General features: G+C 42.7%; 2 protein-coding genes across 2 annotated transcripts; both read left to right on the top strand.

The window, feature by feature from the left end:
• Positions 1–2,319: 2,319 nt before the first annotated feature.
• On the top strand, positions 2,320–2,571 carry LOC311062031 (NADH dehydrogenase [ubiquinone] 1 alpha subcomplex subunit 3-like; the record flags this gene model as incomplete). The annotated part of the gene is made up of 1 exon (XM_084080788.1): positions 2,320–2,571. One exon carries the CDS (start codon positions 2,320–2,322, stop codon positions 2,569–2,571), a length of 252 nt encoding a protein of 83 aa, XP_083936914.1.
• Positions 2,572–6,008: 3,437 nt separating this feature from the next.
• On the top strand, positions 6,009–16,699 carry adnp2b (ADNP homeobox 2b). Its single transcript, XM_084079572.1, has 4 exons — positions 6,009–6,271; positions 7,787–7,908; positions 10,548–10,652; positions 12,108–16,699. The coding sequence occupies exons 2-4, from the start codon at positions 7,801–7,803 to the stop codon at positions 14,979–14,981; spliced, it is 3,087 nt and encodes a 1,028-aa protein (XP_083935698.1). The 5' UTR covers positions 6,009–6,271; positions 7,787–7,800; the 3' UTR covers positions 14,982–16,699.
• Positions 16,700–17,466: the final 767 nt, after the last annotated feature.

Below are 17,466 nucleotides of genomic sequence, written 5' to 3'. Positions count from 1 at the left end.
GCCACTGAGATGCAGTGGAGTAGAAGTATCAAAAATTAAGATACATAAGTAAACATACCTCAAAATTGTACTTAAGTACAGTACCTGAGTTGATGCACTTACCTCTGTTTATTTATTTTTGTGGTTTACATTTTGGAGGAAAGATTGTGACTGATTGTTTCTAATATGGATGTAATTACCACGCCCCACCAGCTGGGGGTGCTGCTCTGATTTGTTTTGTCTGTGAGCAACTTTACAGGAAAGCAGCTCCATGGAGTGATATTCCTTTAAGGAAAGATGGATGGTGGTCCTTAGCCCACCTCAGGGGCGTCAATTGGGTATGGCAAGGTATGGCTCAAAAAAAAAAATCATGAATAGTTGCCTAATGCAGGTGTAAGACCATTGTGTTTCTATTGTGTTATAGTTATAATGCATAGTTGTTTCGGCCTGGCGAGAGAGTATGTTTTACCCCTTGTTTTCTATGCATTTCAGGGGTTTTAGGGGGTTTGAACCCCCCAAAAAAATATCTGCCCAGGATATGTGTCCCTTATTTTAATCTCTGGGAGTTGGCAACCCTAACCTTGCCATACCTTAGCTTTTGCTTAACTGACCCCACTGGCCCACCTGATTACATTTTGGGGTTAATTAGGTCGAGGTCAAAGGTTGTGAAACGTTCAAAATTAGTTGATTTTCCAAGATGGATCAATGCCCAGATCACTACAATGGTGGTTTGTAAAGTGGGACCCAAGTCGAAATGGACCCTTACAGGTCTGTAACAGAGTTATGGGGGTCCTTGAAATTAGAAAATGTTTTTGAACCACTGCACTAAAACATCTCCCACTTACTTCAAATCGCATCTTATAAGAGTCAAAGGTTTGTACTCTATTTAGCTTTTTAGCTCACTATAATCATATTTGAACAGACCTGATGATGGTGAAGCAGATAGGTTAAGTAGGCTAGTTCTGACCAATGCATCTCCCCACCATAGTTCTACCTTTAATCTATTATCAATTATACGTAAATGTGGACACAAAAGGGAGATGGGAGGCACAGGACACATTGATTTCTCCGACTCTGCAGTATGTGTGGACATTGTAGCTCACTTGTGACTTGCATCCACATTGGTTTCTTTCCACCTTATCAGTTCTGCGCCAAACATTTTATAATAGTGTCATACCTTTTTGTAATATAACGTATCAGAAAACATTTCCATGTGTATACTTCACCAAACGTCAATAAATGATCTACTACAAAAGTGGGCTGATATGCCCATATATGGAGATCTCTGTATCTGTCAGTCCTTGTCCCTTTTATGCCCATGGAGATCCATGATGTCATCAGGATATGCCCATATATGGGCATGCCCCCTTTTGTGCCCATATGTGGAGCCATGATGACAGATTGAGGTTAGACAACACACTCCATATTTGGGCGTAGCTGCACTCCTTATATGGTTATGGCTGAGTCATGGTGACATGAGTGTGACATCAGAGGTCCACCGGATAGCCGGCCGGCCCTCCCTTAAGCCAATTTGATATAGGATGTGATAATAATCATTTTTAGGTAAGCAACAAATTATTTTAATAATGCTTCCAGCACATAATATGTGCTTGAAGTGACCCCAGCCTTGACATGTCAACATAGTACTATTTGCAGTCCAAATAAATATTGTTATTATTATCATTATTATTGTTATTATAGTAGCCTAGCCTAACAACACTGTTCATATCCTTGGCTGGCGCTCATAAAGTAGAAACAACACCAATAAATACATAAATCCTTCAATAAATGCACAAAATCTCTGCCTGTGTGTGTGTGTGTGCGTGCGTGCGTGCGTGCGTGCGTGCGAGCGAGCGAGCGAGTGAGTGAGTCCCCTGCATTACTTGAGTACCGCCGGTGTGTGTATCGGTATCGCCGAGCACCCGCCATGTGGGAAGTCGGTCGGATCAGCGGTTGTTCCACAAATGATTAATACATTCACAAATAGTGATGGTACCGACATCATAGACTGGCCTAGACTCCATATTTGGGCATGGCTGACACTGAACTCCATATATGGGCATAAAAGGGACACAGACAGACAAGTACAGATATCTCCATATGGGCATAAAAGGTACACAGGCTACCATATAAGGACTTCGCTGATCTGTGGGTCTTGTGCGTGAAACATAATAGCTCAATGTCATAGCAACTGAAGGGGTATATAGGCCCACCTCTTGTTCACTGTAACTTTGTCACTTTACGGCCTACTTGTTCATTGTTACCTTTTCCTTTTGCTATTTGCGACAGTCTGTTGAATCCATCTTCAAGTAGCCTATTCAAACGTGGCCAGAAGACACCATGGTGGGGGTTGCAGCCTTTCTAAAGAATGTGTGGAATAAAGAGCCAGTGATATTTGTCTCCTGCACTCTTGGGCTTCTAGGCATGGCCCTTCCATTGGTCAGTCCCTGGACAAAGTACAGCGGAATGATGAATGCTGCTACCCCATACAATTACCCAGTCCCTGTGAGAGATGATGGAAACATGCCACATGTTCCTGCACATCCATCTGAACCAAAAGGAAATAACTTAGATTGGATGAAAAACCTATGAAGCTTCGGAGGTCGGAATGAGTTGTACCCTTTGTTCCTGTCTATCTGGAGACGGGGAGGGGGCATTGCTATTTTTCAGGGCCGTGCAGACCACTGCTCAAAGATCATAAAAGGGCACAATATGACAATTTTGGGAGGGGATTTTTTTTTGGGGTCCCTCGTGCCATTTCACACCAGAAATAATACATAATGGAAGCAAGATGTTCCACAATAACTTGGCCCACGTCATTCCTGCTATTACCCTGTGCTATCTCCTCTACCTCTTGCATCTCTACCACAAACAGCCTGACCTAACATGTTCACTTTAAGACAGGGCAAACTAAAGCCAGGAGCTATTTACTAAATTATCACATTGATTGGAAATAGGGGAAACAATTAGCCTGACTCTGTACAAACCAAGCTAACAAAAGCTCATGAAATTAACACATCTCAGTTTTGTAACTAATCTGCACAAAATGTGAAGTGTAAAAGCAACAATTTATTGATGGGGGAGTGAACTTATTTTGTTTGTTGAGTGCCTGTCTCAAGTTGTTTGCAATGCAGCTGCGAGATTAACGAGGTGGGAGGGCACTTGACATCGCTGCATAGGTGAAACGTGAAACTAAAACTGACTGATGGCTGACTGATGGCAGTAAAAAACTTTTGACAAAATGATTTGTCAAATGTTGTTCTTGATAAGGCATCAGAGGCAAAGGGGAAGGTGCCCAAGCACCCAAAGCCGTGCCTGCAATTTTTTGCTATGTCGTTGCTGTCGGGGATATGTCCAAAACTGTTACTTTTCAGAAAATGGAAAGAACATAATGTTCCAATTGATTCAATGTAGTTATTATTTAGTCACAAACTCTTGAATACTTTTCATTGGTTCAATATTTATAAAACCCATAGACACCTAATCACGTTCGCGAGAAGACAGGTCAAATAGTGGGGGTCAACACTCAACAGTGATTGGGTCTGCAATACATTACACATGGGAATTGGGAATTACTGAATTGCGGAGAGAAATGAAAAAGAACAAGATCCGAACAAGATCAAGACGGGGGATGAACAAGATAGGGTCAGTATTTTGTATTAACAAGGTCGGGACCCAGTGCCATGAAAAAATAATCTTGTCAATTATGTTCTTTTTCGTATGGGGTGACATCTTTCTGAACGTCCCAATAGGATCCATGTATGGTCAATTTCTCACCTCCATTTTCCACCATCAGGGTCCGCCAGCTTATTCATTAAACTGTAACAAACAGACCTTTTCAACACTCACTAGGCCTATGCCTGTTTGAAGACTGACATTCGACTGTCATTAGGTAGTTTTAGTATTTTTGCAGTATTTCTTATTTTATTGTCTTGCCTTTTATGATATCTCTGCTGTCGGGCAGAAACCAGTTAACTCCAAAATGTTCATTTTTCAGGAAATGAAAAAACAAAACAAAAAGTGGGGTTAGGAGGTTTTGTTCATCATTGATAAGAACAGCTGAATGGACCTCCAAGCTCACAATGAGGTTGGAGGTCAAAAGGGTGTGGAGCCTGGAGCAAAACCAGGTAACTCCAACCCCCTTGGGTGGAATTAGCTGGTTTAGCAGAAAGTTTGAGGATCCAATGGAGTTAGCTGGTTTTGTCAGAAGCGCTTTTTAATAATTTTCATTGGTGCAATATAATAATAATTATATAATATAACAATATGTTTTAACCAACACACAGACATAAAGGAAATTCAATAGCACTGATTCATGAAAAAATTTAAAAAGCGTAAAAGGTTAGCTGGTTTCTGCCCCACAGCACGCAGATTTGTGACCTTGCGTGTACCCATAACTTTATAACGCACGCACGCACGCACGCAGGCAGGCAGGCAGGCAGGCAGGCAGGCAGGCAGGCAGCCAGGCACGCACACACACAGGCCTTTTCACATAGACCCTATTAAATGAACCGAACTGACTCCTCTTCAAGTGGACCAAGAAGTGGACCAACAGAAAAAGGAGTTATTTTTGCGTTCAGATTGTCATTTCATTTGAAAGAGTAGCCTATTCGGTTCTCTTTCTGGTCAACTTCGGCTCTGATGGGGCCTTAGTCCTCTTTCTGTTAACAGTTCACACTTGAAGTTATTTTTAGGGTTGGCAGGGACAGCAGGTGATCTGTCTACGGCTCTACGCCTACGGCAAGCCTAGAGTTATAAAATCCAGCGGCAGAAGGTGAACTGAACCTGGAGCACTTCGTGTTCACAATGCACAGGTTAAGCGAATTGTAATCTCTGAACTGTAATCAGCAGCACCACTGCCTTAAACATGTAGTGTTGTTGTTAGAAGGAATAAACACAAAAGCACCCGGGAGGAAGTGGACTAAGAATGGGGAGGAGCCAAACCGAGTTCCTATCTCTACACAAAAAAGGAGATGGTTTCCCCAGAGGCAAAACCAAAAGGGGAAAAAATCCTTTTTTCTTTTACCGAATAGGTTCCCACCTAGATTGAGCGAACTGCAATGCGTACTAGAAGTAAACCAACCGTACGGTTCACTTCAGAGTTCAGACTGAGGGGGGTGAGTTATTTTCGCGTATTCACATTACGCACAAAGAACAGCTGAGTCATGGTCTGAGTCCACTGCAGGGGCTGAAAGGGTCCAAGTGTGAAAACACCCTTAAGCTTCTCCCGAAGACCTCTCCTAGCTACATAAAAGCTACATAAAAAAAAACATATTTCGTAAAGATTACACGATTGTGTCCAAAAAAAAAGCATTGAACCTGACCAAAGTTATCTAAAAGGCCGAGAAGCCTGTGTACTGCCTGGTGACATAATCGAAGCATGGCTTTGGGCTATCATCCGGATCTGTCACTTTACAAAAATGGCACATAACAAATCTTTTTTTTAAATAGTTCGTAATTCATAGTTGTATATATCCGAAAAAGTCTGTGAATCCACCTATGCTGTTATGAATTTCAATTTCGAATTCTTTTTCGAAAATTGTACAGTGGAGTAATGTAGTTCTACGCAACCACTAGAGGGCGCATGATTTCACCGCCCCTCCCCTATTCACACGTCAAATGGCCTGATATGACGTCACCACCACAAAAAATCAGCAAGACCGCCCATTTAGCTCAATTTCTCGACATCTGATTGGTCAGCCTCAACACGTGACTATTTTTGGCCCGTGAGAGCCACACCCCCTGCCTCAGACCAAGCTGTCAGGTACAGCTGGGTAGCTAAGCATCCAAATGAATGCGCCTTTTATCACATTTATCTGGAAAATCAGGTACTTTTTTACAACCCAGTGGTATTTTGGAGCAACATGTTAAAAGTGTTATAAAAAAAAACACAAAAACATTTGTTTTAGCCTGTTTCAGGCTGAGAAGAATCTGATTGGCTCCCCCGCGCCGTATGCAAATAAGCCACCTCAGACGTCAGTTCCTGGATTCGAGCGCCATTTTTTCCCTCCTCAGCTGCAGGAGAGAAAAGACAAAAGCAGCGTTTAGGGGAAAAAATAAAATAAAATAATAGATCTGCGTGAAATTCACCGTTTATGTTCACGATCTAAACAAAGGCCGGCACGGATCATTGCACCGCGCGGCACGCGGACCCAGGACGTCTCTCTCTCTCCCTCCCCGTGGGCGTCGCTCTACCACCACGGTGCTGCTCCGCTGCCTGGAAGTACACACTGAACAACACACAACAACACAAACACACACTCACACATTGTGGCCGTCAACTAGCGTTCAGGTAATATGTCTGTCTATCTGTCTGTCTGTCTGTGTGAGAGATTGTGTGAGATAGATAGACACTATGTGTGTGTGTGTGTGTGTGTGTGTGTGTGTGTGTGTGTGAGAGAAAGAGGTGAGAGTGACACACACACACACACACACACACACACACACACACACACACACACACACACACACACACACACACACAGAGCATCCTCCAGGCAGCTGCCCACTGGCTGTCTGTTCCCATGAAAGCTGCAATGATCCATAACTTTTAATGCCTGCCCCGAGATTCGAACCCTAGTCTCAGGTGGCCCTGCCCCTGAGTGGGTAAATTCCTACCGCTCTAACTAGATATATTGCATGTTATGAGCTTCAGGCATTACTGCTACCTGTCAAACTAGTAGGTGTCCTGCCCTACACAACATGGAAATAAGTTTCGGATTGCAGCTTTTAAAACACAACTTCTCTCTTTAACCAGCATACACACGTGATGAGCATGCATGGGAGATTACCTAATGTCATGTACAATACATTGGTTTCCATTTGTGTTTAAAACAGTTTAGGAGTGTGGATGGAAGAGGATGAGCCAGCTATGTGTAGCCTATGTGTGTGTATTTGTATTGTATGTAACAATGCTTTGTTTGTGTGTATAGGGGCTTGAAAATTAGATGCTGCATCTCAAGGGGCTATCCTCTCAAGATCAATTCTGACCTAAATATCATGTATCGTTAAACAACTATTATTATTATTATTATTATTATTATTATTATTATTGTTGTTACCAACCCAGTCCTCGAAACAGCTTTGGAAATAAGTCCTTTCAATAATGCTGTCCTTTATTTATTTTTATGTCACACTCCTCTTTTGAGTGATTGTGCTTTTAAATGCCTACCAACAATCAAATCAGCTCAATAGACAGCAACCACTTCCAACCTGACAACCCTACTTTGCACATGTCATTATCATTATAGGCGGAAATTTCATTTAAGCTATTTTTGCCATAAGATGAAGTATATAGAGCTTAAGTGGTAAAAAGGGTCTGTTTTTCCATCATTTGTTACACTCATATATTGATATATCATATTTCAGATGAAATTGGTTGCCTTTGCTGATGTGCACATGGTGCCTTGGTTTTATGTATTTATTCATCAGCAGCACTGACTGCTTAATTTATAACTTCTTGTACAGCAGTGTTGCACAAAGAAAATAGCAGATCTACAAGGCAAGCTCACAACGTGTTGTGAGCTTGTAGATAGATAGGCTTTGTTCATTGTGCGACGGCACCGTGTGATGAAGTATATACAGGCTATTCCTCTGAGGCAAAACTAGGGCAGTGTATTCCCTATAACTTACCTATACAGTAACTACATCTCTGATCTGATTAGCAGATATATATTATGTCCATAACACTGAATTATCATTCATAGCTGATGATAATAATTCAGAGTAGTCCACATATAGTCCTAAGAGTTAATAATGTGCTACTACAGGTATATAACAAGTATGTATTTGTTTTCAAATGTGTTAGGCCTCCGAGACACGATGTATCAGATTCCAGTTCCAAGCGTTGAGAAGATCCGGAAAACGCGGAGGAAAGTGAAAACGGTGCTGAGCGAATTTGGCCTCGAGGAATGCCAGAACCTACTGAAGGTAAGCTGAAACGTTGTTATGGCAATACACAATCTGGTCATTTGGATTGCTACTTTGGATAAGCTGAAATTACTTAACTTGCATGTGCACAACTATTGCTTTTATCAGCAAATCACATGAAGGGGTAGGTGGAGGCAGAAAATCTATAAACTATGTAAGCTAGGAGGGGGGGGGCTTGGTGTATTCTAGCATAAATGCACATTCTGTGCTCAATTAAATTTCAGTTTTCACAGGCAGTTTGAATAGGTTAGGTTAGTTTTATAATTATCACCATAGAGAAATTGGTCCTACTCACCAATCAAGAGTTGCTGTCAGAATCCTTGCAGGCCTGCTACATTAAACAACAGTAGTTACATAGACTATCCCTATAAATCAACTATAAATCCAAGCAGCAACAGTTAATTCACTGGTGTTTAATTTAGACAAAAGTTAAAATGAGTAAGAAAGAAAAGAAGAAAGCATTACACAAGTTGATACGTTTGTGTAATTCATTGAGGTATAGGCTTAATGTTGGGATATATAGTGTGAATAGGCAATATCCATAATGACGGTCAAAATGACCTCAATCTTGTGACCATGGCATGCCTTCAAGTGCTGTTGGATAAAAGATGTTGTCATGAATAAAAGGAAAGCTGAATTCCTTTTCTGGGGTTTAGGAGCTTATGGTGCAATGTCAGTTCTTTGACACTAGGTGTTCCAAAATAAAGGAGGCTAGGTCACAGTGAAATTGCCAAGACAGTCCAAGAGGGGAGCTCTGTCTCTGTCTAGGGCCTCTCCACCTCCGGACCAGCCAATCAGCATTTTCTCCGCCTCCAGACCAGCCATTTGGTGTTTCCTCTGCCTCCAGATCAGTCAGTTGAGATTGTTCCCATTTTGAGGTGCAACAATTAATCGAACTAATCGATTTAATCGATTATAAAAAATAACCGATAATTGAATAACAATCGATTAATAATCCCTATTTTGGGCATGTCATTATACGTTAGTGGACACTTTTGATCTAAAAAAAATCAAAAACTGTGAAAATAGCACTACTGCACTGGTTAATCGATTCATTGATTGAATAATGGCTACGAAAATCATCGATAGTTGCAGACCTATTCCCATTCTCCAGCTATGTTGTTCCCATTCTCCAATCGTTCTCTCTGTACTTCTCAGTAGATAGCTTAGAAGTAGACTCCACTCCTTTTCCCTGGCTGGTTGCTAAAAACAACTGAAGATCAACAACTGAACATATGCGATCCTACCAGCTCAGTGGCCTTGTGGTTGGAGTGCAGATAAGATTAGGAGGTCGGGATTCAATCTCCTGGCCGGGTCATACAAAATGGGACCCAGTGCCTCCCTGCTTGGCACTGAACATCAAGGGTTGCATTGGGGCTCCCTGCGACATACTAGCGTCATGTCCAGGGGGTGTACTTGTACTGTACATCATGGCTGGGGGATCAAGCCGCCTCACGCTACAGAAACAGGAGACAGGCTCCTGCCCTATGGGCTACATGGCTCGAGAACCACTCGTTCCAATTTCCAAGGCTACTCACTCATATCTGCGATACAAAAGCCATAATATACACAGTAAACATTCAAAATGTTTAAATGGACTGCATTTATATAAGGGCACTGCATTTATATAGCGCCTTTCTACAAAGCGCTTTACAATGTATTTAGATGTATTCACTACAGCTGTAGTGTGTTTACATCTGAAAGTATCTCGCCTGTTGCGTGAGATGGAGTGTGTTCCCCCGTGAACACACTGCGTCATTGTCAGGACAACGTCACATACATCAGGAAGTAACACAGACATAGTAGTAGCCTATTTTTACACTTGTGAACAACATGACTGAGCCCGACCCGAACCCCGACCAACAATTATAAACATAAGTCTGACCCGGCCCATCAGGTACCGACGGGCTTCAGCCGGGTAGCCTACCTCTAACACTTTAAGGACTACGTACCTAGTTGGTCATGCCCGCAAGTTTTTGCAGGCCACTCCCCTTGTGCAGCATGGGCAAAGGGAAACCACCAATGACGATGGCCAATGTTAGTTAGTTTATTAGTTTCCTTATCTAAACCAAACCAGACATGCCTGTTTGCTCCTATCTGCACGTTTGCTCCGCCCATTCCTCCTTATATTCCCATGTAACGTCTTAATTGCAGAGCCGTCCAAGGCAAGATGGTAAGGTACACCGTCTTAGCTCTCATAGAAAATCCAAATTAGAAAAAAATGATAGATTGGTAGACTGCCTATTCTTTAGACTAGAGGATTATTTTGCTCAAGCCGAGGGATCGAACCGGGAACCTTCCAAATTCAAGACGGCAGCTCTACCCCCTGAGTCACTGCTGCCCCCAATTTAACTACCAGTTAGTGCAATGCCAGCTATTTTGTATTGTGTCATTCATTTTCAGTCAAGAGTACCTAAAATAAGACAAAACTATTAGCTAACCTGCATGTTGGCTGTAGTACTATTTGACAAAACAAATTTAGATTAGCTGAGACGTCTTTAAATCAACACTGGTCTCATTCTATGATTGGCTGCTGCACTTTGGCCTTTCTCACAATTTTGGGGGTTGTGTTCGATGTTTTGTGTGAAAGGATTATTATTAATAATAATAATAATTGTGTTTGTGTCACTTCTTTACAGGAGCTCCATAAAGACTCGGAGGTAAATTCAGATGAAGATGACAACTTTGAGGAGACGGAGTGGACTGACTTTACGGATGGCTTCGCCAGTAAAATGAAGAAAAAGGTAAATATTAAGTTTCCATACGCATCTGAGATGTGTGTGTGTGAGGTGAGAATAGATGAACTGAGCCCTGTTTTATATCTCGTCGTCATACGTTGGTGTCGCGCGGTGATATTCAACCATCTACTATTTGTATTTTAACAATTGTGGAGAAAATAATCAGCCTATAATGACATGCACAAAATAGGGATGCCAGGTTGAAAGTGTTACTGTACAGAATCACTTGACCTTAGTTTTACTTGATTTCCTTAATTTACAGCTTCCGTAAATACAGAATTCAACAATGTGTCTCCATGTTTTACAATGTCTTGAAAGAATAATGAATTTATGTATTTTTGAATTATATAAATTATATTTTAAATTATATTATTTTCGGTCTTCTATTGCATACCATTGCATACACTTACACAAGGATCATCTGTGCGTTTTCGCTGATCTTTACAACATTTGTTAACCCATTAAGACCTGGAACTGTGTCATTTTTAGATTTGAGCTAAAAAGCATTATTTTACACTTTGGGCTATTCAAAAATAGCAGATATACAAGCTCATGGCGCGGCACTCGGTGAAAATGTGTGCAAATCTTTGAATATATATATTTTTAAAGCAAACATTTTTAACTCAAATCTTTGCTTCTGGGGGGTCCCTGGAACAACATATTTTGATGGGGGTCCGCGGCCAAATACATACACACACACATACGAATACTATTGAGATTTAGGAGACATGTACTGTAGAATCGGCTTCAGGTCTCAATGGGTTAAGGTTTCTTACTGGAGGGATGTTGTAAAGATCAGTGAATCTGCGCAATTGATGTGCACATATGATCGCTGTGAACACATGTTCCCTCCGCTGCTTTCACTCATATTCTCTGCTGCTGTTCAAACAAAAACAAATTTGTTCTGAATTCCTATCATATATGCTGTCACAGGCCCACCATAATATTGGGACGTTTTTGTTATCGCAATGTCATGATAATGACAGCATTTGTACGTCCATAATAACGAAAGAATATAATTTATTCCTTTTGTATATATTTTCTCATTGAGTCAGGGGGTGTTTATCGTTTCATTCTGGATTATCTTTTGCTATTCAGAGGTCTGTCAGCAATTAAAGGCATAGCATGGTTGTGGTAGGTATATGTTTTGGTTAAAATAAGTGTTGAAGCTCTCTATTCTGATTGTTTGTTCAGTAATGGGTTTATTTAATGTTTAACCACTTTGAACATGGCATCCCTATATGTCATTATAGGTGAAAATTGTTTTGAAAATAGCCGATCTACAAGCTCACTACACGTCACATGTGAGCTAGCTTGTAGATCAGCTATCTTTACCGTGCGACAGCATCGTATGAAGTATGAATCATGCTTAAAAGGTTAAAATATATCTAGAATATTGGAGAATTTGATAAACTGTCCATAGTTCAGCCTTCATATGACGTGTTTTGTGTGTTTTTCTAGTGGCCGTACCGGACCCAGGCACTGTGCTGCAGCCTGTGCAAGTATTCCACCAAGAATTCCTACTGCTTCGAGAGTCACATCAGCCGCCAACATCAGTATGAGAAGAAGGACTGCAGTCTCGCAGCCTGCAGTCATTGCCCGTATGTGGGCCCTGCCAAAAACATCAAGAGGCACGCGCTGCTCTTCCACAATGCCCCTCTGCCGGCCGCTCCCATAGATCCCGCAAGGCACAAGGTGCCTGTGGCTACCCATCGTCCAAACGAGAGATACCAATGTCGAAGATGCGGATACCCGTCAGCCTCCATCTTCCCTTTAAAGAAGCATATAATTCTGAAGCACCTCCCGACTTTGGCACAACAGTTTATTGGCTATAAAACGGATAACCGTACAAAATTAAGGATCTACTGCTGTAGGGTGTGCAAGCTACAAACTGGGTCTCTAGATCACGTGATCCATCATATGTTGATAGAACCGGCTCACACTTTGGTCAGCACTCAGGTGCAGATGCTGATCACGGAGAGAAAGTTTTACGTCTCAGCGACACCTAACGGATTCGGTGGATATTCAACGTTCTCATTCATCGCTCCTAAGCCACAGCAACCTCATGTCCTCAGTAATGGGTCCTTGGTTTTGCAACACAACCAGCAACAACCTGGGACACTGATGACGCTGCAACAGCTGCAAGGAGCTCCGACCAACTTGATTTGCGCCCCAGGGCCTAACCAAACACTCCTGCCGCCTCAGGCTTCAGCCTTAGTGCAGCTAGCTAGTGCCGAGGCTAAAGGTCTGCTGCAGCCCGGCGCCACTTTAGCCCTTCAAGGCGCAAGGACCATGATCCAGTTTCCCACGACAACACCCAGCACCTCTCTAAAACAGGCCATGTCGGCCGCAGCTCCAGTCCCTCGACCACTTATGCACAATCCTCCAACCCAGCCGGGCGTTCTCCCACCTGGAGTCAACATTTCAAGGGGGGCTGCTTCTCCATCTCAGCCCCAGAAAGCCTCCACAAACCTCCAAACTCCCCAAGGTACCATGATGACTTCACAGTCACTGTTAAATCACCTCATCCCCACTGGCAACAAGGTGAATGGCCTGCCCATATATACTTTCGCTCCAGTATCGGCCGCCAGCTCTCAGAGCAAAGGGACGCCTCTGGCTCCAATCGGATCAGGGAGCAATGCTCCTGTGCAAGCTAAGAAATGGATCACCTGCCCACTTTGCAATGAGCTTTTCCCCTCCAACGTATATGACATACACACAGAAGTAGCTCACAAGACTAAACCTGTTACGTCGAAGTGTGAAAGCCTCGCTGCCCGGGCGCTGTTCTTGAAGAAAATGCCCGACAAAACGGTCAAGTGCTTAGTGTGCAAAATCCTCCTGTCGGAAAAGGGGGTGTTTGAGCACCTACTGCATGGCTTGAATTGTGTTTACTGCTCGGCTTTGTTCTTCTCGATCAAACAACTTGTTGAGCACGTGAAGGAGCACAATCCTACAAACAAGGCCAATTGTGACTTCCTCAGACAGGAGTTCAGGGTGTACACGAATAGCACTGGGAAAATTGTGTTCCCTTACTTTGACATCAACACCAGTGCGCCGATGCAAGTCATAGGAGACACAGAGTTCCACTTAGCCTTGATCACCAGCTCCTTCGATCTGATCTTCTTGAAGATGCAGCCCAGCACCCACCCGGAAGTCTGCCACTCGGCTTTGAAAAGCAGCAGCTTATATTGCCCCTTCTGCGACGAGAAGTTCTTGAATGCACTAGAGCACCTGCAGCATTTGAAACAGAAGCATTTCGTGGCACCCACCATTCACGCCATCCTAAAGACCGAGGCGCTGAAATGCATATACTGCAACGGGGTGTACACGGGAAAGGTCACGCAGCAGGCAGTGATGCTGCACATCCAGCGCTGCCGGTGTTCACCGAAGAAGCAACCGGAACCACCCAAGGTCCAGGAAACTGTTGAGGCGGCGCCCACTCCGCCCAGACGGGGAAGACCGCCAGGGTCAACAAAGCCAAAGCCACTGGAACAGATCAGTCAGCCACAACCACAGCCACAACCACAGCCACAATCACAGCCACAGCCACAGTCACACAGCCTGTATTTCCTCCAAATGCCACGGATGTCTCCTCTGATACAGGGATCATCTCCGTCCCTTATCCTCCAGGCTCCCTCTGTGCCGATTCCGAAGCCTCCCGTCGGACCTGTAGAAACGGAAGCTGAGCTTGAGAGCAAAAGGAGGCTGGAGGCGGCATGGAAAGAGGTGCTTGAGGCCAACCGGCGGGAGAGAGAGGAGAGGTCAACCATGATGCGCAAGAGGCGAGAGCAGGAGAAGAGAGAGCAGGAGAAGAGGGAGCAGGAGAAGCAGCTGTCCCCAATCTTACCCGAGATGTCGGGCGACTCGCTGGTCAAGCTGGCGCTGGAGCCCAGCCCCAATGATACGCGTACCCCCGACACGCTCAAAGAATTCATGTACAGATACTTCCACATCAGCCCCTACATGTCCAGAGTCGAGACCGACGAGCTGTGTAAGAGACTGGACATGACCAAATCCGAAGTGGTCCCCCACTTCACTAATAGACGCAGCCGCTGCATGAAGTACCTCAAGAGGAATAAGGCCGTGGTTTTCATGGGCTTCAACATGGTGGAGCTGAGCAAAGTCAAGCACAACCTGTTCATCCCCGAGGTGCAGGTCGCCGAGCCGGCGGAGCAGACGGACAAGGGCAATGAACCAGAACCAATGGAAGAGTCCACAGATCCTGAGAGAACGGCTGATTCTGTGCCAGCTGATGAATCGGGGGAAATGGAGGACACTGTAATCAATGCAAATGTAGATGCCTCTGACAAAGCAGAAGAAAGGGGAGAAGCTTAATTCGGCCCAGTGTTTTCGCATTGTCAACTATGTTGTACATACAATGTATTTTCCAGTACTGTATGTAAGTCAACTGTAAAGGGAAAGCAGTTTCCTGATGTAGCCGTCATTGACATTGTCCTGCTGGAGTCGTTTAATTTCAGTGGTCTTTTATCTAAATAATCGAAATCTTCTCATAACCATACGGCTGATTTTGAAGCACTTTGATGGCACATGTCATGAGCAATGCTGATTGTTGGGTAGGTCTAAAATAAGACAGTGTAACTCTTTAGCCCGGAACACAAATTACTATAGGCCGTCAGACAAACTCGCTCAACAATTGCTTTTGTTACCGAAGTGAATATACCTCATGTGCTGTACAATACAAACACACAGCCGATCCAAGGAACGCTCGTTTTCAAGGTTTAAACCAGTGGTTCCCAAACTTTTTAGCTTGCGACCCAAAAGATAAATTGCATGTCTCCCCGGGACCCCCAAACTAGTGAAAATAGCCGATCTACAAGCTCATGCTTGATTGATTCAAAAAAATCAATTTATGGATTTTCTTCATACATTTGTTTTGAAAAATGATGTTTTATTTCAGAAAAAAAATGATTTCCTTCTTCTGAAATAATTTGAAAAAAGAATTAGGAAAACGAAAAAGGGATATTTACTCACGAGTCACGACCCATAAAAATGGGTCTGCGACCCACAAATGGGACCCGACCCAATGTTTGGGAAACAGTTGTTTAAACCATTAAAATTAGCTCATCCAGCTGGTAATGTGACATTTGCACACTTTGCTTCAACATACAATTAAGATGATACATTCCCCAATCCTCACATATATTGTTTCTGGCAAGGATGGATGGATGTTCTTAAACCCTATTCTGGGGCAAACTTTCGCCATAAATAGCAGATCTACAAGTTCACAACGTGTCGCAGCGTGATGCGCTGTGAGCTTGTAGATCAGCTTTTCTTAGGTGAAGATATTTAGTGTAGAGTGAAAACAGGAGCTCTGGGGGACCCCAGTCAACTAAGTATATAGGGTTTAACATATGTGTGCCATTTCTGCTTTTGTTTGTTTTGCCAAAATTATTTGTCTCATATTATTTGTAGTGATGTTCACTATTTACGTTGAAAGTTCAGTTCCCACGATGATGTGTGACTTTTTAGGGCTATGTTTCTTGGCTGTTATACCTTGTGTTTTCTCACCTCTTCACTGTGTTCTCTCTCAGTAACACACCTCTTAGGAGAATGTTTCTTCCAGCCTTAGAGCTTAAACTGTAAATCTTCAATAATCCTACTAAAATGTGATTGTTGAATTTGTTCCTAGATACAGTGAACACTTGCTTCTAAAGCCTAATTTATGTTACGTCGCGCGATGGACGTATGAATTCGGGCTGAAGTCACAGACCATGGTGTTTGCATGTGATTTTGGTTCAATGTTACTTTGAAGTCAGACTTTAACCTGCGCTAGTTTGTCCCCAACGGTTATAACATATTTACAGAGTTCTGTTGTTGATTATTATAAGATTATTTCATCCTGTTAGTGGGTCCCCCTGTGGATGCCGTGTTTATAACTTCCTGATGATTGCTTTCTTTTGTTTGTTTTGTTTTTTAACTGTACCTGTTGCGTTTTCTATGGCTCTCAAGGAACAGAAAAGGGTTGAACATGGTAGAGTCTCTAGTTCTGTCAGGGGCTATTATGTGGTATAAATAAAAAGGTTTATTATTGAGCAATGGGTTATTGTTCATTACATTTATTTATTCTTTAAATATTATCCTGCTATACTACAATGCCTCTTCAAGGTTAACTGTCGGTGCCCCCAGAAAAAAGACCATGACTACTGTACATCAAAAGTAATCTACAAACTATTCTACAAAAACTGTTCAAACATGGGCCAAATTGTCCAATAATTTTGAAAATAGCAGATCTACAAGCTTATAGATCTGCTATTTTCACAATATTTATCTGTGGAACCGAGTCAAACTAAATGTAATTCTTCAACTCCTACAATTCCAAGTGCATGTCAGGGTTGGGTGTCCCCAGTTCAAATATGATTATTTTGGGGGTCCCCAGTTTAAATATGATTATTTTGGGGGTCCCCAGTTTAAATATGATTATTTTGGGGGTCCCCAGTTTAAATATGATTATTTTTGGGGGTCATGGCGTGAAAAGGTTGAGAACCTGCACTACAGTGTACTATGAGTCTAGACAGACATGGCTGTAAACTGCAAGTGGTTGGCGGAGGATACAACCTTGATGTGGTATTTTTAGCCTGCCGCGCTGTGAGCTTGTAGATCTGCAATTTTTTTGAAGAATCATGAAAAGTTGTGCAAATCTTTGAATATATATATACATTTTTAACTCAATTCATTGCTTAAATATTTATAAAACCCAGACACACACACTTAACCACTTACAACCTGGCGTCCCTATATTTGGGCAAATATAGGCGATATAATCGTGATGCGTTGTGAGCTTGTGTTGCAAATCAGCTAT

Source organism: Gymnoscopelus microlampas (genome assembly GCF_963454915.1).
Source record: "Gymnoscopelus microlampas genome assembly, chromosome: 15".
In the NCBI taxonomy this organism is placed as follows: domain Eukaryota; kingdom Metazoa; phylum Chordata; class Actinopteri; order Myctophiformes; family Myctophidae; genus Gymnoscopelus; species Gymnoscopelus microlampas.
This window is presented reverse-complemented; position numbering and strand designations above follow the sequence as displayed.

Coding starts and splice junctions, on each gene's coding strand:
- adnp2b (XM_084079572.1), top strand. CDS start 7,801: ATGTATCAGATTCCAGTTCCAAGCGTTGAGAAGATCCGGAAAACGCGG. Junction 7,909..10,547: donor AATGCCAGAACCTACTGAAG/GTAAGCTGAAAC, acceptor ACTTCTTTACAG/GAGCTCCATAAAGACTCGGA. Junction 10,653..12,107: donor CCAGTAAAATGAAGAAAAAG/GTAAATATTAAG, acceptor GTGTTTTTCTAG/TGGCCGTACCGGACCCAGGC.